The sequence below is a fragment of the Schistocerca serialis genome, chromosome 4 (genome assembly GCF_023864345.2).
Source record: "Schistocerca serialis cubense isolate TAMUIC-IGC-003099 chromosome 4, iqSchSeri2.2, whole genome shotgun sequence".
Classification (NCBI taxonomy): domain Eukaryota; kingdom Metazoa; phylum Arthropoda; class Insecta; order Orthoptera; family Acrididae; genus Schistocerca; species Schistocerca serialis.
In genome coordinates, this window is record NC_064641.1 from 128266866 (window position 1) to 128289524 (window position 22659).

Below are 22659 nucleotides of genomic sequence, written 5' to 3' on the forward strand. Positions count from 1 at the left end.
TTCATATTGTGTATTAAGTTTGATTACATCACAATCTACATCCATAATCTGCAAATTACTGTGAAGTTCATTGCAGAGGGTACTTCCCATAATAGTTAATATTAGGTGATAATTGGTCTAACCAATGTGCCAGGGCTTTTAGCATCTTCTGGAGTTAGAAATTATTGTATTAACAGAATAGGAATGTGTATACATGAAATTCCAGATTACTGTAATCTTGAAAATGAAATAGTACAACCAGCTTTATTTGCAGGACTTCCAAATAGTGTTATGCAACGAATAAAAAATGTGAAAGTAATAAGCACGGATGTAAACACACAATAACATAATAAAAGATACAGTGTAATGAGAAAGTTATTAAAGGGCATGTATCATCTACTTCTGTATGAAATCTAAAGCTGCTACATTTCACCTGTTAGTCCTATTTGATACAGGTCCCATGAATGTGAGCAATATTCTAGAATGGGTCAAACGAGTTTTTTTGGAAGCAGTCTTTTTTGTAGACTGACTGCATTTCCCTAATATTATGCCAGTGAACTGAAGCCTGCCACCTGATTTACCTATGACTGAGCCTGCGTGACTAATACTTTTCATTCCATATAACAAACTTAATAGAAAAAATATAGATACAATTGCATGCAAACTGCACTAAATGCTGAAAGTACAAAGTAATGAATATGTAGACACAACTAAAAATTTGTACCAGACTTAGATTCATATCCAGACAGATTTACCGATTATTGTGAATAGTGTCTGTAACTGTTTGACTATCTAAGCAGCACGCTTCCAAAAAATTTTTGATGACCAGTATTATATATGAAACCTTATCTTTCCTTATAGCTATAGCATATGTTTGTTAATTTAAATCATTAGCTTTTTGTATTTGTGTGTTTGTGCTGCTTAACAGTGATGTTGCTATTGCTTTAGTTCATCCATTACAAATATTTGTAATAGTACACGTATCTTTTTTGTGCAAGTGTATGCGGAATGTACTGTAATGTTTGTGTTGGTTGGTGGTGGTGATGATGATGATGATGAGGATGATGAGGAGGAGGAGGAGGAGGAGGAGAGATGGGAAATGCTGAAACCTCGTGCCAGCACATAACCTCCTGCTCGCAAATAACACCACGGGGCCACCAAGCTTAACATCCCCATTTGACGTATCACCACAAACAGTGTCACATGCCCTCACCATGAGACATTGCGGAGAGGTTTGGTATTTAAACAATGATATTTCCACAAAGTACGGTGATGAGTACAATTACCTCTTCTTCCTGTGCTGGCCAAATAATGGCACTGAAATTTTTTCGACTATCAGGATTCAAACCAACTTACCCTCAGGTTGAGTACAAGCGTGTGTTAGCGACCTCGGCCACTGAGGCGTGCTGATGTTATTGGATGACTACCTCACTGTGTACTTTGCTCTGATTATCTGGCATCATTGGCTGGCAATCATGTGATATGAGCTATGATTGGCTCACAAGAATGCATCGCACAACATAATGTCAATTTTAGTGCTTCGGAAGCTACTGTGTTGTATTTTGTATTTGGTGAATTTCGTATTCATACTTTTATAATATGGAAATATCCAGTATACACATTGCTGTTCATCCAAGATCTTTTCAATATGCATTGATTTTGCCTATTTGAAAAGTTTTACAGCTCCAGTGAAAAGTGTATTGGCACTTTAACATGGAAAAAATGTACTTTCACCTGGGGTATAGTGTTTTTCCACCTGGGAAAAAGTGTATCTTCAACTGGGAAATCCAGGAAAAACCTGAAAATTTTTTTTTATTGTTCATGTATACACCCTGAAAAAAGCAATCTACTCACACAAACAACTGAGTTTATTCACAACAAGAGATATATGTACTAAGGCACTACTAGGAACAGCGAAAGCTACCCCTAAGTCCGTATTCCCAAGCAAAGTCCAGTTCAAGTCATAACAGAGTTCTGTATATTGAAAGTGGAGACCCCCTGAATAACACTTTAGCCAGTATGATAACAGGTTAAGTTGTTTGGGGGAAGATACCAGACAGCGAGGTCATCGGTCTTATCGGATTAGGGAAGGATGGGGAAGGAAGTTGGCCATCCACTTTCAAAGGAACCATCCCAGCATTTGCCTGGAGCGATTTAGGGAAATCGTGGAAAACCTAAATCAGAATGGCCGGACGTGGGATTGAACCATCATGCTCCCGAATGTGAGACCAGTGTGCTAGCCACTGCGCCACCTCGCTCGGTGGTATGATAACACTACTGGCGTGCACTCTACTGCTTGCATCATAATACACAGAATGCCAGCTTATGCCAGTGTCTGGCATAATCCTGTCAGAGGGCATGTCTGTGGGGTCAGTGGCATCTAAGTAGTGACACCGCAGTGGTCAGTAGTCTTGTTGTGCCAGCTACTGGGTTTCCATTGTAGGCATTGATTGTGACACACTGCATCTCCATTAATTTTGTAAAGATAAGTAGTCACTTTTTCAGTATGGTGTTCACTGGTGGGGGTGACGAGTGCATACGTTATGAGTGTTTCTTGATTACACGACAAAGTTTTTCTCAAATTCGTCATTTAAAGAATACAGGGTAGTCTTGTATTAGCAGATTAAACTATTGTTGCTGAGGTTCGTTTTTACATTGTTTAACTGATTAATATAGGGATTGTCTTACATTTACAGATGAAACTTTGGCTGTTGAGGTTTCGTTCAAATTTATTTTGAACAGCCCCAAAGGATAGGGCATATTAGACAATATTTTTATTTGAATAGGCTTCAGATTTCCTGATAATCTGAAGTGCTAGAGACAGTATTGGCCTTGCTCAAATAATCATGTCATTTAACTTGTGGCACTAGTGCAAGGGATACATGAGAACTGTGAACTAGTCACAGCAACAATCTAATTCTCTGTTTAAAACTCAACTATTTTGTGAAACAAATGAGGAAATAATGTTAAATTCTATCAGCTTACAAAGTTTTGTTGTATTTGAACAGGTTTGTAATAAATGTTTTCATACATGTATGGCTACGGTATACATAAATTTATGCTGCATTTTAAGTAAAGATAACATTCAAAGGCAAAAATCTTGTTATTCAAAAACCATTATTTATTTATTTATTGTCCTCTGAATCAATACTGTACATGACATGCACATGGTGATGCACAAACATACATTTGATGTTGGACATACGATAATTTGCTGGCATGAAGTAATAAGCCAAAAGTTTATGCAAACATGAGTTTACATACATATTTTCTGAGAAGTTATGAACACACAAATTACATACTTAGTTACACATTTGTATTTTAGATTTTAGAGCTGTATTCCTCTCGCACATTTACACAACAGTAACTGGTTGGATATTCTTTCTGCACTTAATTTGCTTATTAGCAGATGGTATAGATGCAAGATTTTTGTACGTACTTGCATTAATGTTTTACTCTTTAGAAAATTCTTTGCTGCATTTTTTTTTTCCACCCATGTGGAGCAAAAATTCTCTTGCACTGTAGAAACAATGATCAAGTAGAAATAATTTTAATTTTGTATTGAATACTTTCAGGTACTTACTGTTTTTTTATTTCTGATGGCAGGCTGTTGTATATTTTAATGCCTTTGTTGAGGGAGAGTTTTTAAAGGCAGAGGTGTACATTTCTTTAACATGGAGTTTCATTTTCTGCCAATGGAGAGAAGTCTTCGAAGTAAGAGTGATTTCAGGTGTGCCACAGGGGTGTGCTATTCACAATATACATAAATGACCTTGTGGATAACATCAGAAGTTCACTGAGGCTTTTTTGCAGATGATGCTGTGGTATATCAAGAGGTTGTAACAATGGAAAATTGTACTGAAATGCATGAAGATCTGCAACGAATTGACGTATGGTGCAGGGAATGGCAATTGAATCTCAACGTAGACAAGTGTAATGTGCTGCGAATACATAGAAAGAAAGATCCCTTATCATTTAGCTACAATATAGCAGGTCAGCAACTGGAAGCAGTTAATTCCATTAATTATCTGTTAGTAGGCATTAGGAGTGATTTAAAATGGAAGTAGCATATAAAGTTGATCATCGGTAAAGCAGATGCCAGACTGAGATTCATTGGAAGAATCCTAAGGAAATGCAATCCGAAGACAAAGGAAGTAGGTTACAGTACACTTGTTCACCCACTGCTTGAATATTACTCACCAGTGTGGGATCCGTACCAGATAGGGTTGATAGAAGAGATAGAGAAGATCCAACGGAGAGCAGCGTGCTTCGTTACGGGATCATTTAGTAATCGCAAAATCGTTATGGAGCAGAGAGATAAACTCCAGTGGAAGACTTTGCAGGAGAGACGCTCAGTAGCTCGGTACGGGCTTTTGTTGAAGTTTCAAGAACATACCTTCACCAAGGAGTCAAGCAGTATATTGCTCCCTCCTACGTATATCTTGTGAAGAGACCATGAGGATAAAATCAGAGAGATTAGAGCCCACACAGAGGCATACCGACAATCTTTCTTTCCATGAACAATACGAGACTGGAATAGAAGGGAGAACCGATAGAGGTACTCAAAGTACCCTCCACCACACACCGTCAGGTGGCTTGCGGAGTATGGATGTAGATGTAGATGTAGAAGTACCATAGTCATGGACATTTACGTTTTTATTAAATTTTGTAATATTACTTTTTACAAATTTGCATAGTTCTAGTGTATACAGGCTGCCAAGAGGTGGGATGAGCAACTTTTGGAAGAGAGGTCTGCAGCTATCACTCTGCTTTGCCTTATTCATTGTTCTTATAGCTCTCTTTTGGGTGAGGAGAATGTCTGGGCTATGTGTAGAATCTCCCCAGAATATAATACCATAGTGCATTACATTGTGGAATGGTACATAGTAGGCTGTGTGAACAGTTTCTGGGCTTGTGCAGTATGCGAGGATTCGTAGGGCATAGCACACTTTGTTTAGCTAACTATTAGTTTTATTAATGTGTGTTTGCCATTTTAGATTATAGGCATAGAAATCTTGTTTCTGTATTTGAGGATATTTGGGAACTGTGTAATTTCATATCAGGCATAATTTTATTTGTTCTTAGGTGAAAGTTTAGGTAAGTCGTTTTCTTTGTGTTAACTATCAGCTTGTTTTTCTCAAACCAAACACCAAGTTCGTCTGTATTTCCATTTATGGCCTCTTGGAGTTCATGTTCATTTTTGCTTGTTACAAGGATCATATCATCTGCGAAGAGTGTACTAGTGCTGGCATTGATGTTTAGCGGTAGGTCGTTTATGTACACAAGGAAGAACACTGGTCCAAGTATTGAGCCTTGGGGCACACCTTGTGTAATATTGCAATAGTCAGAGTAGTATGTTTCGATACGTCCTTGATTGTTATGTTTTATTGACATTTTTTGTTTCCTATTTGTCAGGTATGAGCTGAACCAGTTTAGTGGGGTGCCTCTGATTCTATATGACTCCAGTTTGTTGAGAAGAATCTTGTGGTTTATGACATCAAATGCTTTGGACAAATCTAGGAAGATCCCAACTGCTTTTTGTTTTTTGTCTAGAGCATCTAGGGTGGAGTGTAAATACTTATATATGGCAGTTGACATGGATTTGCTTTCTCTGAAACAGTGCTGGGCATCAGATAGTATCTGGTTCTTATCAAGAAAATTTGTTAGTCTTTGGTGAACTAATCTCTCCAAAAGTTTACCAAACACAGGCAACAGTGGTATGGGTCTTTAATTTTCTGCATTGAGTTTTTCACCTTTCTTAAAGCTTGGGATGACTTTAGCCACTTTTATGCAGTTTGGAAATGTTCCTGCCATCAACAATCAGTTGTACACATTTGAGAGTGGGAAAGCTATTTTGTTTATGCAGTTTTTGATGGTAAAATCGGGGATGTCATAGATTCCAGATGAGAATTTATTCTTGAGGTGCTTTGCACTTAGTGCAATTCCTTCAGTAGCAGTTTCCCAGAATAGAATAGATCCTACAAGAGTTGTTATTTTGTTTTGTCTGTTGGGTGTGGGTTTGTTGATGCTTCGAAACAGATTTTTAACAATATTTTCATAGTAATTGTTGAAAATATTTGCAATTTCTTGTGGATTAGTAACTCTGGTGTTGTTGTGGATCAGAATAGTGTTTTCATGTTTACGTGGCTGATGATTTGTTTTGTTACTTATGATGTTCCACACTGCCTTCGTTTTGTTTGAGGATGTTGCCGCGTAATTGTCATTTGCTATTCACTTTGCTTGTGCTATGACTTTTTTAAGGATTTTGACATATTGCTTATATATCTTTCTTGAGATGGGGATGGGGTTGTTATTTTTTAGATACTTCAACAGATCTCTCTTCCTTCTGCAGGAAATCTTTATACCAGTTGTTATCCATGGCTTCTTATTGGGTTCTTTTGGTGTGGTGTGTTTGAGTTTAAGAGGAAAGGCAATATTGAAGTGATATAGAAATGTGTTTAGGAATGATTCAATTTTGTTGATTGTATCATCTGCTTCATATACTTTGTTCCATGTTTCTGCTGCTAAGGAATCATTGAAGATTTTCATGTTTTCATTGCTGTAATTTCTTACTTTAGTTGTGTATTTGTTGTTGCAGCCGAAGGGGAGAACATTTGTGAGGTATAGGACTTGGCCACAGTGATCACTATAGCATGTATCCAGAGGTTCATTTCCTGGTGGGGACAGTTTACAAATATCTGGTCAAGTGTGTTTTTGGTGTTATTTTTGCACCTTGTGGGGAATGTCACTATAGGATTCAGACTGAATGAGTTAGTGAGATTCAGTAGGGTTTCTTTCACACGCCCTGTAGACTGGAAATCAACATTTAAATCACCACATAAAATTAGTACCTTTTTGTTTTGGTGAAGTTTGTTTAGGAGTATTTCAAGGTTTTTTAGGAAGACCCATACATTGCCTGTTGGAGAATGATAGATACATGTTATGATTATATTTGCTTCAAGAATTCTGATTACAGCTGCCTCAAAATCATTTTCTTTATTTAAGTGGTTAAACTGGTCAAAACTTCTATAGCTTATGGAATATTTTATAAATATGGCAGCACCTCCACCTTTCTGGCTTCTGGGAAGCTAATGTGTAACCAAGTATGCTAGCTGAACTAGTTTGGTCTGGTTTCAGCCAATGTTCTGTAATGCAAATGACATTTACATATTGTAGGTCTGTTGTGAATAGAAGTTCGATTTCTGCAAGCTTGTTTGTTACTGATTGCACATTTTGGTCGTATATGGACTAGTTGTATGTATGTGGACTCTGATTGCTCTTTTTTATCGCCTCTGCGGAGGTAGGGGGCTTGGCCATGCAAAATTTTCTAGATTAAACATCCTACCCTTGTTGGCATAACCTGTATGGTTTACACTGGTTTTGTCTTTGGGTGCAAGGTTTTTTACAGTTATGTTTTGTCCGTTAAATCTAAGAGGTATTATAGGACTGCTTCGTCCTTTTTTTTGCTCTACAGATTGTGATATGTGAATTGCGATTTCTCTTCTGCCAAGGTTGTTCAAGTGGAACCCATGTCATGTGTAGTGTTCTCTGCGAAATTTGCTAGCTTCAATTACGGTCACATTTGCGAATTTTGAACAGAGTTTATAGATTTGTGAGTTTGTGATTGTTACATCTGTGTTTACACGCAACCTGTTTGGAAGGTCATGTCTAAATGGTACGTCCACTAGGAACACTTTTTTTGATGAAATGCACATTAGTTTGTTTCTTTGTGTTTTTAGTACATTCTGGCTGTTGTTGCAGGTGACGTCATTTGGTTGGGGATAGACGTAACCAAAACTTAGAATGTGGTCAACTTCATTTAGAAATTCCAATATATTGCGGCCTTGGCTATTGCCCAAGATGATTGCCTTAAATTTTTGTTCACTCGTGTTTTTGTTTTTCATGGAGTTTCGTAACTATTTCCACTTTGTAAGACGTGTTTGCGTCATTTTCTGACGTATGTTTGTCTTACCTGATATTACACTTGGTTGCTCTTTACCTTTTGAGCTGCTGGTGCTACGTCCATCATTACTGGAGCGATAATTAATTCTGTATCTAGGTCAATATTTTATTTTCGTCGTGAGAAGCTAATGATTTGCCAAGTGAGTTGCAAATGAGAAATTTGGTCACTATATGTGTATTAGAATACCCCCACAAAAAATTGTTCCCAGCTTTTAATCAGCTTTAGAACAGTATGATGACATTAGGAAAATTAATCCAGAGTGAAAAGACTAAAAAATGAAATAAATCATATGAAGCTGACTGTAATTGTTCCACGAAAATAAATTACCACAGACAAACTCTTTGTGAAGATTATCCATGATTCACTGTTGCTCAAGTACAGTTACATGGAAAGTTTGAGGTGAACAATTACCCAGCTTGGCTGAAAACTACAAGGAGTGTGGGGAGGGGGGTGCTGAGCAGGCAGAAATTTCATTGTGCAGCCAACTATCAACCATAGGAATGTAAACTGCATACCTTGTCTTTTTATGAACATTAATCATGTTTAAACTGCAGTTTTCCTGAATTCATTTGCACTTTGAATCAAACTGATTTTAAAATTGGACAGATACTCAACCATAATATAAATTTGTGCTAGAATTCTTGGTGGGTGCCAGTGGCGTACTTAAACATGTTTTGTGCAGCGGTGTTGTTGATGCTCACTGTGAGGTATGACGGGAACGATTGGGGGTGTGTCAGCTGCTGGTTGTACACAGCCAGTGAGAGAGCGGCGGGCAGATGATATGTTTGGAAGTAACATAAACTGTAACATTCTCGTGTCAGTGTAGAAGCAAAATCTGCAGTGCATCCACCAAAAAACAGCTGTGTTCTCAAGTCCCACAGTAACCACAACCACAGGAATAGCAACATATAAAGAAGAAACAGCCATATATTTGTGGTAATGGAGATATAAGTTTCACAGCTGTCCTGTTAGCATGATAATGATGACGATGATTAAAAATAGTGATACCACAGACAACAGTCTAAGTAAACCAAAAAGGCAGTGAAAATAAATATTGATGTAAACAATTTCTTTTTTTGTTATTGTTATTTCTCCTTGTGTTATCACAGTATAGACAATCAATAAATGGGATGAATTTAAAATACATGTAACATCACCCTTTCAGACTAATCCCTTACATGAATAAAAGTTTGTAATTCTGATTAGTCAGAATATGTTAAAAAATGCTTTTCTCAAGGAGACTCTTGAAATTTTGGGAGTCATCTTATATTCAATGTCATTGTATAGCAGAGTAAATAAAGTGTGTTTGTCATGCTGATTGAGGTGGTAAATCTTATTTATGCTAAAGAGAATCTTATTTAAGTCATATCAACTACTTTTAAACTTAGTTTACCATCCAACGCATCATTAAACAAAAAATTAGCCAAGTAAGATTATTAGCAGGTTATTTTTTAATATGTGTGAGTTATTTATAAGTGGCTTTTTTCTTTCTTTTTTTTTTTTTTTTTACTGAGAACACTGATGAAAAACTTTGATTCTAAAGTGAATAAATATCTTAATACTTTTCTGGTGGAACAAGCATTAGTGTTCTGTGTTGTATACAGCTATTGAGATCACAGTATGTCTGAGAAGAAAATAAGTATTGTTGTAAACATAAACAGAATTATATGTGCTAATTGAAACATACCAAAAGTCTAAAGAGAGTTAAGCGGCATGTTGAGCTTCTAAACACACACTCCATGTCTGTAGCATTAAGGCTTTATTACTTCAGGCAGCATTTTCCCTGAAGCTTAACTTTGTTTTTTCAGCAACAGACCATTTTGTGAAAGCAATCTAAATTGATTGTCTATGGAGATTTATTTATTTAGCCCATTGATCATTATGCAAAATTATATTGAAATTGACCAAAACCTAGTGTTTGCAAAGGAACATAAAGGTTATTTGTAGGCCTACAGTGTACAAATTACAAATATTGCACATTACATGCCACTACAGTACTAAGTTTTAAACATGATGCCTGGAGAATAGGCACCCCAAAGAACCTGAATGTCTCACAAGATGCCACATAACACGGAGTACCCTTTGCTTTTTGACCTGTCCTGTTGTTCCCAAGTGGTGGATTGTCACTTCAGTTTTGTATGTACAGGAACCTATCATATTTTGTCTCTAGTGATCTACTTGAGAAATGTCAGAACATCGTCAGCATTTGGTAGCAGTTGGTGTTCACCAACACTGCAATCTGTTCCATCTTGGATTCAGTTTGATTCGTTTGTGCCCTATCAGTGCACACATTATCTTCCAGGCTCTCTCCCCCTGTTAAAAACTTCAGTGCCTCATAAACACAACACTGTGCCTCAGTGTGTCATCGCCAAAAACTTGCTGCATCATCTGAAACGTTTTGGTATTGGTTTTGCCTGATTTGTGGCTTAACTTGATGTTTGTCAGTTGTTTCAACTATGACATACTCAGTTTCTGCTTACAGTGCATGCGCTAACTCTCTGTTTCTGGGACAAGAGACTACGTGTTCTAGTTCTAGTACACCACATTGCCACTGTGCACCCAATGTCTGAAAGTAGTGATTGTACTACGTGTATTGAAGTTCACATATTCACTTACTGAACAGAATCAGTGGTACTGTGAATATTCTCTAATAGATCTTTCAAATGAATTTGCATTTAGTATATATTTTAAATCATTTGGCCATTTGTTGAACACATTTATGCTCACGTAGCTCAACTTTTTGTGACATTAACTCTTATTATGTGGTACAATGTGAAAGTTTCCTTTTGGTCTAATGTGTTCCAGTTTTTTCTTGCTCTGCTCCCCGCAATAACCCCAATGGCTCACTGTTGGATTCTGAAAGGTTTCATTATTCTTGTGTGTTTTGTAGTTGGCAGATATTGCATAATATTTGTTTGCAAAAGATTCAGAGCTAAACTATGAGGAGGGGAGTCAAATGAAAACCTTAATATTTCTTTTAAGAAGTGGAACACAAGTGTGTAATTTTTCAGTGTAATCTCCCTGTCGTTCAACGCACTTCCTCCTTTGCATAGGAAGCGCACGGATGCCTCTGGAAAGAAATTCTTTTAGTTGCCTGCGCAGCCACTCATGCGCCACCTGCTGCACTACTTCATTGGAATGAAATTTCTTTCCTCCCATCACCTCTTTGAGTGGTCCAAACATTTGATAATCACTCGCTGTGAGGTATGGTGAATATGGCTTCTAATGTGGCACAGTATTAAAAGTGCAGGTCACCAATGCTACTCTGGCACCCATCTTGCCAGCACTCTGCACAACTTAAGCACTTCATGAATGATGTGATGTGTTGAGCCATGACTAATGTTCAGATCTGTGGTTATTTCATCCATTGGCACACAGCAATTTTCCATCCCAGTGGTTTAAACTGCTGCAGTAGACTCTGGGGACTGAGAATCTGTCACAGGAGTCACCAGTTTTGAACTTTCTACTCCACTCATACACTTGCTACAGTGATAGACATGCATCACCATACTTTATCTTCATCACCAATAGATTTCAGTAGGTTTCATTCCTTCGCCACTCAGAAAATGTATGACAGAATGCTGTTCTTTCTTGGTGCATGTCACATGCAGGGCAGGCGTTTTGAATTGATATTGCAGCCATGTTTTGCTTGTCTGTAGTATGTTGCTACCTGTAAGGCATTCCTTATATCATCGGTAACAGAACTGCCAGCTTACAGAATAAATGTTGATTTTTTAGTACCACTTTTAAAGTTTTCATTTGACTACTCACTTTGCATGTGCATCTTATTTTGTTACCGTTTTAGCAGCAGCCTGTTGATGGAATTAGAGTTTTGGATGAGTGATACTTTTATCACTGGCAAAAATTGTGCTCTTTACATGATAATACATGTTCAAAGCTCATTAATGTAAACTGAAAAAAGCAGTTGGACCATATACTGCTGGGGTTGCTGTTGATGCCTCTTATTTTTGGCTGTAGCACTGTACTTGCATTGGTGTAGTCAACTATGTAAGATGCATTTTGTTGACACCATTCTTCCACAAACATTTCCCAGTGACTTAATATTGTCTGTACAGTCAATAGCTTCCATGAGACAACATAAAATTGGCTCAGGGTATTTTTTTTAGTATGAATTTGATTTAAGTTTTACTATGCTGATAATTTTGCTATTTCCCATTCTTCAGAGAGACATGAAGTCTCTTGTTTTTTATTTGATGATTCCCTACATTATTTATTCTGTGGTGCATTTATTTGTTCTTCTTAATAACTTTCTTATCAGGTCAAAATTAATCAAGTGCCTTTCTTTACTGTAGGATATTCTACCAGAAAAAGACGCATTCTTTGCCCCATTTCTTTGACTGTCATAATTACATCTACATCTACATGGATACCCTGCAAAACAGATTTACGTGCCTGGCAGAGGGTTCATCAAACCACATTCACAATTCTCTATTATTCCAATCTCCTATAGTGTGTGGAAAGAACGAACAACTATATCTTTTCGTATGAACTCTGATTTCCCTTATTTTATCGTTGTGAGAAGATTCCGTCACAACGAAAAACACCTTTCTTTTAATGATGTCCAGTCCAAATCCTGTATCATTTCACTGACACTCTCTCCCATGTTTCATGATAATACAAAACATGCTGCCCTTCTATGAACTTTTCTGATGTACTCCATCAGTCCTATCTGGTAAGGATCCCACACTGTGTGGCAGTATTTTAAAATAGGATGGACAAGCACAGTGTAGGCAGTATCCTTAACAGATCTGTCACATTTTCTAAGTTTCCTGACAATAAAATGCAGTCTTTGGTTAGCCTTCTCCACAACTTTTCTGTGTGTTCCTTCCAATTTAAGTTGTTCGTAATTGTAATTCCTAGGTATTTAGTTGAATTTACGGCCTTTATGTTTGACTGATTTATTGTTTAACTTAAGTTTAACGGATTCCTTTTAGCACTTACGTGGATGACCTCACACTTTTTGTTATTTAGGGTCAACTGCCAATTTTCGCATCATTCAGATATCTTTTATAAATCGCTTGCCAGTTTGTTTTGATCTTCTGATGACTTTATTAGTTGATAAACAACAGCATCATCTGCAAACAACCTAAGGCAGGTGCTCAGATTGTCAACCACGTTTATTTATATAGATAAGAAACAGCAAAGGGCCTATAACACTACCTTGGGGAATGCCATAAATCACTTATGTTTTACTCAGTGACTTTCCATCAATTACTACCAACTGTGACCTCTCTGACAGGAAGTAGCAAATCCAGTCACATAACTGAGACGATATTCCATAAGCACGCAATTTCACTATAAGCCGCTTGTGTGGTACAGTGTCAAAAGCCTTCTGGAAATCCAGAAATATGGAAATGACCTGAAATCCCTTGTCACTAGCTATCAACACTTAATGCAAATAAAGAGCTAGTTGTGTTTCACAAGAATGATGTTTTCTAAACTCTTGTTGACTGTGTGTCCATAGACCATTCTCTTTGAGGTAATTCATAATGTTCGAACATAATACACGTTCCAGAATCCTGCTGCATATGGACGTTAATCATATGGGCCTGTAATTAAGTGGATTACTCCTACTACCTTAATTTTGTTAACTTCTACAATATAATATAAGTGTTTGAAGAAATTAATAATCTTATGGTTCTGTATATTGGTTATTGATATTTCAGGTTATAGAAGATGAACAGGCACAAAGAAACTGTCTGGAAGTTGGCACTCACTTAATAAAACAGCTTGCATTACTGAGAGATGAATTTGAATGTATTGGAGATGTGCGAGGCAAGGGATTAATGGTTGGTATTGAAATGGTGGCAGACAAGGACAAGAAAACTCCGATCTCGGCAAAACAATTCATGGAAATATGGGAGGACTGTAAAGACATGGGAGTACTGTTGGGGAGAGGTGGACTTTGTGGAAATGTAAGTAACTCAATACAATTATAGCTACATCACTTGAAGCAAATTTACCACGTATGTATTAGAGAGATTACTACGTGTAGTTCATATCCTCAATGAGCTTTCTAGTATGGTAAAACAAGAACGTTATTGGTGACACATATGAAAAACAGGGGACAAGGAAGAGGAGTTAAAGAAAGAATGAGAATAGAGGTAAGAACAACCATTACTGTGAAGAACGCATAACATGACACTATCTAAGTGAGATGATAGTGTCAACATGCTTATTTCATTTTATGAAAATTATTATACTAATTGCTGTCCTTCCATATGGTTAAATGATTTCTTCGATTTTTGAAATTAATTTAGTGATTTCTTACTCAAAGATATAATTTTAATTCTTGTATGAAATCACCAAATACTCTAATGTGATAGATGCCTAAAGGACAGTGTGTGGATGCAACAGGGAGATCAGTAACATCATTTTATGAGTAGTTGATACCCATGTTTCTGAAATTGCATCCATGAGAGAATGAGTTGATTTGCAGACGTGCATAGTAACTTATGTTTAGGAGGTGTTTTTGGTATCTCATAACATTCTCTCGCAATCTCTCTTATATGACAACTCTATGGAATTGCAGTGTGGCATTAAGTAGGAACACCTTTCTCCTGATGCAAATATACTTCCTTCAAGCAATATCGTGATTCTGAACTTTTTATGTATGCTCATATGTGATAATTATATCACTGTGAAGACTTTGCTAAAAAAGTGCAAGATTCACATAATATGTGGCTACATGTCATATCAGTAAACTAGCAACAGAACCATATTGCCAGCACAAAATCAGTACTTTGTCTCTGAATCAGAGCAGTTTGATGTAACTGAGGAACTATTTTTATTAAGGCTGAATTGATCTGAATCTACTGCTCATTAGTAGTGACTGTTGATAGATCACTTTCCAAATAACAATATCCAATAATATTTAACTGATGATAAGACAGGTGCCTGGGAAGGCTAGCAAAGATTCAGCAACTTTTGTTTTGTGCAGAATATTTGGGCAATAACTCTCATCTCATTGGGAATAATGGCAGGTATTTTCTTTAAGTGAGGAATCAGTTTTAAGCTTTTAGTTCCCTTCAGGCAGCAATATCCTGAAATCATTCCATTTCAGATCACCAATAATACCACATGGTGTCCATGTTGTACATTTGCTACAAAGCTTCAAAATAGGGTGGGAAACGGCACCCAAGTAGCGTCTTGTAAAGGATTGTGCACTTGAAATCACACTGGCTTACAGGTTAGAAATTAGTTTTCAGACATGTGAATGCAAGCAACTTCTTTTGTTGAAGGGAGGGGAGATTATCAGTCTTCTGACTGAAGTGGCACACCATCATTTCCTTTCCTTTATCAACCTCTTCGTCTCACGGCAAAACTTATACCCAGCATAGTCAGTTATTTGTTGGGTTATAATCCAAGCCATGTCTTCTCATACAATTTTTGCGATCTCTCTCTCTGTCTAATACCATGGGAGTTATTCCCTTATGTTTTAGCACATGTCCTATGATCCTGTCCCTTCTTCTACTTATGTGTTTTCCACATATTCTTTTCCTCAACAATTCTGAAGAGAACCTCATCAACCACTTAATTTGAAGCATCCATCCATAACCCTGCATCTCAAACACTTTGATGTTCTTTTCTGGTTTTCCCACAGTCTTCACTTCCACACAGTGCTCCATGCCAGGCATACATCCTCAGAAGTTTCTTTTTCAAATCAGGCCTATGTTTGAGATTAGAATAATTTTTTTGGTGAGGATTCTCTCTATTCATTTGTTAATCTGCTTCATATGCCCTCTTTCCTTTGTTTGACGTATATTATTTTGCTTCCAAAGCAGGAGAATTCATTCACTTTATCTACAGTGTGGTCACCAGTTTTAATTTTAAGTTTCTCACTAATCTCGTTTCTGCTGCTCCGCAAAGGTCAGTCTTTTATTTGATTTACTCTTGATCCATATTTTGCAGTCATTAGACTTTTCATTCCTGCAAATTTTCCTCTTCTTTTCAGAGAATAGTAATGTCATCAATGAATGTTATCATTGTTATTCTTTTGTCTTAAATTTTAATCTCACTTCTCACACTCTTTTATTCTTTCATTGTTTTTTCAGTATTCAGGTTGAACATGTGGGTGGCAGGTTTAATTTGACAATGATTGTTGTTGGTGGTTCGCCGTCTTCCTGACACAAGCCTGGAAAGTATTATTGTGGTCAGCCAGAAAGCGATGGAGAACATACTGACCTTAGTTTCCAGTCTGCACGGCCACATTCTGGTCCAGCCCACCGAAAGAAATGTTTCTATTCTCCTTCTACTTAGGGGGATCAGAACTGTGACTATAAATGAAGGAATAAAGCTCTAGTTCATACATATATTGAGTAAAGTATTTCACATACTACACTTTGAAAGTCACTATATTCACAGGGTGTATACGACCCGGAACAACTGGGAGATCCGGGAAAGACATGGGAATTTTTTCACCCAGGAGAAAACCAGGAAAAACCCAATAATTTTTTAGAATTCCAGGAATTTTTCATTGTTTTAGTTTTCAGTTAATTTTTTGTAATTTTGACTGGTAAGAACCGATACTCTAACAAAGGATATTACTGAATCCCACTACCACAGATTAATACTGCAGCAACAAAACATGAATGAGAGAAAAAAAACAACGTAAATTGCAAAGGAAATGCGCCATATTAAAAAAAAAAAAAAAACCACAGAGCTCATACAAGCGTCTGCCAACAGCAAAATGTGTGAAAGGCTTTAGGAAGACTATGTAATGCTTCGTAACAACAAATTACCTCCGATGTGCGTGACATCACAACTGTTTGCATTAGATCCATTTAAGAAGTTACGAGTCAGCTCATGCGCATGCACATTTGAGTCACATGTGAGTAGTACCTTCACCTGCTTCTGGCTACAGAAACGTCGCTGTTGACTGTGTAAGCAGCAAACCGTGGTATCTGAACCAGGCGGAAATTTTGAGGGGGGGGGGGGGGGGGGAGGGGGGGGGCATTCATATTCCTTAAGGAAGAAAACCTTGTGTCACCAAGCACCTAGCATCTAGCGCATGTTGGTCTATCGATTATTCAAATGATTTTGAAATACATCCCTGTTGGATCTTGAAAATTTTTGAACGCATTCTAAGTTGATTTCTGAATGAATCATAAGTTGATTTTTGAATGTGTGCATAGTGTACGTGATGTCTCTGCCAGGGGAATCCTCGTTGCATCTAGAAATAAACTTTCCTGCAGACAAAAGGGGAGGGGGCTATAAGAGTTGATCGGAATAAAGCCAAATGGGTGAATGCTAATTGCTGTTTGTTTATGTGATTGATTGAGTATGCGAATGATCAGCATTGTTTTAATTACTAGCAAAGTCCATAGATTCTGACTACCAGAGTGGAAATAAGTGACTAACAGGAATAACAGGTAAGAAAGATTACATATTATCTTCTTGGTGCATCCAAGGAAATGAAATTTTGACAGAAAATTTTTGGTCAGATTGCTAAACCCCTGCTAGCAGCGGCTTAAGTTATATTGTGGAAGTAGCGCATTGTAGTAATTGCTGGATAACTAAACAGGTGATTTTGGTATGGTTAGTAGAGTTAACCAGAGAATGAGTTTTGACAATAGTAGGAATAGATACGGAATTAGTGATGAGAAGATTGTTTGTTAGAATGAGGAAGGAGAAGATACGGGGACATCACACAAATTATGAAAGACTATGACGATTCCAAATTTATCGAAAATTTTGTACTACTGCTTTTCGATCTCATGCTTGAGGAACTGGAGCGTATGAATGAAATGTGAAACTATTACCTAACATAAAGCTTTCTGCTTGTAGTAGGCCAGATAGGCATTTGATATTGGTACTTCGTGAATTATATTCTGTCGTATTATGAAAATGACCTTTATTACCAAAAGAGTTTCGCGTATTTGGTGTGTGTTACAATTCCTGCAATATAGAAAGGCCTATTTTCTTTTATCTAGCAGACAGTGACAAAATAGACATACCGTATTTACTCGAATCTAAGCCGCACCTGAAAAATGAGACTCGAAATAAAGGAAAAAAAAAATTCCCGAATCTAAGCCGCACCTGAAATTTGAGACTTGAAATTCAAGAGGAGAGAAAAGTTTTAGGCCGCACATCCAAATCAAACCAAAGTTGGTCCATTGTAATATGAGACACAATTTAATTATCACAGATGGCACACTAACAGTTACTTTAGCGAAATCTAAGCGATCCAGGATGGTGTACATCATCTGAGGCAGAGCGCAATCCAACGTTTAACAGACATGGATGTTACAGTGGCTGAGTGGGAAGTGAACCTGTTCTTCCTGCCTCTCGGGCTGTATTTATATATGTGCCACAGCGGACAGCTGAGAACATCTGTTATCCGTCTTATGCACACTGAGCAGACTCTGAACGACCGCTTTCTCAGACACATATAATCTTTAATAACAAAGTTATGAATTAATTTAGAAACTTCTTAATTTTTGTGTGTATTCTGGTAGGTTGGTTAAAAGCACAGAAAAAGTTTCAGCTCGCCTGGATAAAAACTATGCCTTCTAGAATTTTTATAGTGGAACTAACGGTAGATCGTTACCTCTGAACTATATCTTTACTAGAAATTGTATTGGATGTTATTACTATTACTATTACAGTTCTAAAATTTGGTATAGCTCTGTTATTTAGTAGGTTTTATCATATGTTGAAACCAAAATTTTCTGTCATTAAAATTATGGGTACTTAATCTACTGCAAATGGATATATTTTAGTTACAAATTTGTTTTTCATTAAATTACTCAAAAACTATAAGAGGTAGCTTAATGCGGTCTCTTAGTTATTATTTTTAGGATGAAATGAAGCATAAAACAAATTTTTACATTTCTAAGTCCAATATTTAGCACCCTTAATTTTTCTTAAAACGTGGATTCTTGTTGTAATTTTCATTCTTTTACTTTGAAACTTGCACCACTTATTTCTTACCTCCATAGGCACTTTCTGACCAAGTTCTGGCTTTCTAGCTTTATTATTTAGTGCAACTTATTTTTTTCTTAACACTGCATTTTTACAAAAACTATCATTTAATTACGTTAAGACTTGATATTTAGAACATTATTACAATAAAATATATGTTGACAAAGTTTTAATATAAAATTTTGACTTTAAATTTTATAATTAATTATGGTGCAATACTTGTGCACTACACACATACGCGTTAAGGTGACATGGCACTTCTAGCAGTGAACTGGGGTATGTCCTGGCACACTTGTTCGCCTCTGTATCACTCGCACAATACAGTGCTTGTTCCGCTTCAAACAGTAAAGAAGAAGGACAGCATTCCTACCTTATGTGCTTTTTAATGTGAGCACTTCTCTCTGGGTCCTTCATTCTCATTGTTTTCACCTGGTTCTTGTCCATACTACCCATATTTTCCCATAGTGTATATATATATTTATTTATGAAGATTTCAAACATATTACAAGGGGCAATCCTTCCCTTCCCTTGTTTATTTCTGTGTTTGTGCTCCATCTCTAATTATTTTGTTTTCATCAGGCTCTCCCTCTTCCCCTTCCCCTTTCCCTATGCCTCTGTTGGCCTTCTCCTCTGCATCTCCCCCCTTTCTCCTCCGCTTCTCCACCTTTCCCTGTGCCTCTCCCCCCTTCCCCTTTGACTCCCCTCCCCCCACCTCCACAGTATATCACACTGGACATTTTGGACATGTTCCTGGATATGTATAATGAATTCAAGTAGATTATTATTAATTGGTTCATGTGGTTATTTTCAGGTTCTGCGCATGCAGCCACCAATGTGTATTACCAAAGCAGATGCAGATTTTACTGTTGATGTTATTCGAAGGGTTCTTCTGAAACAAAGACTGAAAAACAAAAAGACCCAAGATAGACATAAATGATGTCTATTTCTTTGGTACAATAACTTATTTTAAAGGCAGTTTATCTGCAATGGCATGATACAGATGAAATTTTTCTGAAACTGCAATGTATTATCGGAAGAATCATATATTTAAAATGTGTAACTCTTTCCATGGCTGTTGATCATAAGAGCTTAATTAACATTAAAAATAAACTTCAGATTCTATTTAAATATTTAAGCATGGATGAAATGGTAATAGCACTCTCAAAGCCAAGGTCTCTTTTCCAGAAGAAGGAAAAAAACAGAAGTGCTGAAAGTTTAACAGTGATGGAATTGGAAGTGAGACCTTCACCTCAAGAGTTCACTAAGTTCACATTGCAAAACAGAATTTTGAACAGCAAGGAGTGAAGTACTCTGAAAACAAGACGAAAAGTGGAGAAAAATATGGATAACATGACATGACATTTTTCATTCTCTTAAATTATTCTTCTGTCTTGTGAGAAAAGGTGCTTTCAGTTGAATTAGGCTTGAGACTTGTCATTAGGCATGTTTTTTTTTTACTTTACCAAAAGGAGTATTTTCAGAATTGTGATCATTGTTACATTTTCAAGATAATTTTAGTAGCTATCTTTTATTTTGTTTTATTACAAGGATCCTGTCAACAGGAAGCTAGGAGAGCACTGTGCTACTTGTTTTTCAATTTCTTAAATTCAAATTAGTCATTAGTCAAAGTATACATTTATATTTACTCAATTTTTCAATCCTAAAAGATGTAAATAAATTAATTTCTTGTGAGCTTATGTTTTGTACTTGTTTGAAGTGGTGCCCCATCTTTTGTACCTTGAACTAGTCAAGCAGTGTCAACTAGAATCAAACCCTTTTTCCTCAGGAGGATTGTGTCACATCGTAGTCTGTGAACAAGTAAAACTCTTTGTGCATGAGAAGACTGACCAGTTTTGCAGTTATTTACTACTATTTTAACTACAGACTTTTTCAGCTATAAAATCAGGAGTTGCACCTCTTACAACTTGATTCTCAGTATTATCAGGTACAGTGCCAAAGTTTATTTCTCAGGGAATTACATAAATGTTTCTGGAACAATGAGTGCATTTGTCGGTATTGTACGCATGACACCCAGTGGAGAGTAGAATGAATCTACGCTTGCGGGGGAAATACAATTTTATCATGCATAACATGGAACAGAGTAACAGGCAGCACATACAAATAAGCAATATGATCACTGATTAAGTTAGTCAAAGAATCTAGCTCGAAGAATGGATGGCTGTCAATGGTGTAGCTGTCGACAGTCACCACAGAACCCATCCCCCATTTCCCTGGTGGTGCAGAACACAGGGGAGAGTGAGCATGGTAGATGGATTGGGCAACATACGAGAAAACAGTCGGTAAGAACTCAGTACAGCAACGTGACCAGTCACACTGCGCCTGGCCCCAGGGGGAGGCACTGCTGGACCATTTCTTGTGGAGAGTAATGGCTCGATACTGATGGAGGAGATGATATAGTCTTGTAGCCAGTGTGAGAGGTGAACTTGGTAACCTGCACAGGACAAGGGAATCAGCTGATCCCGAGCCAGAGAGGGTTGCTGGTTAATGGACATGGAGGTTTTGTCATCATTGGCAACAGTGGGAAGCTCGTAGGAACAGCGTTGGGTGACACAGCAGGTGGTCAGGACATCACGAGAGCACAGGGGTGTGTAAAGCATTGTGCAGCTGGAGGGAGAGATCCTCTAAGCAGTATGGCAAAATGTTGAACGAGGAAGTGACTATGCTGGAAGGGGTGGTGGGTGGTGACTTATTAGAAGACACCAGAGAAGGAAACACTTCACTTGTGGCACTTACAGTAGTTGGCACAAGCAGAGGGGGTGGGAGGGTGGGGTGGTTGTAGAAAACTGTGGGGGGCTGCAGTCCTAGGCATTCTGAGGAGTTGGCAGTTGTGAGAAGTTCCCTTGGGGTGGTGGGTGAGGGTGGTTAACCGCGTTGAGTGAAACAGTTTGGTATTCAGTTTGCAGATAAATGTCCATAGTATTGTCAGTCCAGAGGAGCATTCTCTGAGTGGTCCCAAGTACGGGGCTGCAAGGCCGTGCAAACAGTCACCACGGAGCATAACAAACTCAAGCTGGTGGAGGTCTTTGTGTAAGAATTTGTGAGGCCTGGAGTGGAGGCATGAGAAGTTGAGGTCAGCTTTGAAAGCAGTGTGGACACCAAGTAATATCAAAGGTAGTGCTTTGGCCCAGGACCAGGCATGGCACATCAAGGCAGCTTTCGAGGTTGAGGTGGCAATGCTCGACCAACCCGTTACCTTGAGCTGTGATGCGAAATTTGTTGGCACTGCAGAAAGTACACAACTTGTAAAAGAGAAAAGACTTGAACTGTCTGCCCTGATCAGTTGTGATGGAGGAGGAATAGCCGAAACAAGAGAGCCAGGTATTGATGAAGGCTAATTCAACTGAATCAGCCAAAGTCTTCATAAGAGTTACTTAGTTACTTCTTCCACCCATCTGCTGGCATGGTAAAATGGTCAATCATTGAGAGAAAGAACTTAAATCTACCAGACGGGAGGGGGGGAGCTGAGGACCGATGAGATTGAGATGGATATGGCAGAACCTGCTTTTTGTGATCTCGAAATGCCCTAGAAAAGTTCAGCCATAACAGCTTACTTGACTGCACTGGCAGGGTAAACACAATTGAGCCTAAGTGTGACAGTCTCTTTGGATTAAAAGCCAGACAAAATGCTCAGTTAACAGGCAAGTGGTAGTCAAGATACTGGGGTGTGCAAACTCATGTAAGGCTGAAAAAAAACCTTAAATTGAAGAGACACAGGGACAACCAAACAGGGTGTACCTGTAGATGTCACACAT

The 22659-nt window shown here is 37.7% G+C and overlaps 1 protein-coding gene across 4 annotated transcripts in view; it reads left to right on the forward strand.

The window, feature by feature from the left end:
• The window catches only part of LOC126474117 (alanine--glyoxylate aminotransferase 2, mitochondrial), a 149631-nt gene extending 129053 nt beyond the window's left edge, over window positions 1-20578 (forward strand). For all 4 annotated transcript variants that reach the window (XM_050101544.1, XM_050101545.1, XM_050101547.1 and 1 more), the window contains exons 9-10: window positions 13630-13878; window positions 19698-20578. In XM_050101544.1, coding sequence (XP_049957501.1) covers window positions 13630-13878; window positions 19698-19823 — 375 coding nt within the window. In that variant the 3' untranslated portion in view covers window positions 19824-20578. The remainder of the gene's footprint in view (window positions 1-13629; window positions 13879-19697) is intronic.
• The last annotated feature ends 2081 nt before the right edge of the window (window positions 20579-22659 follow it).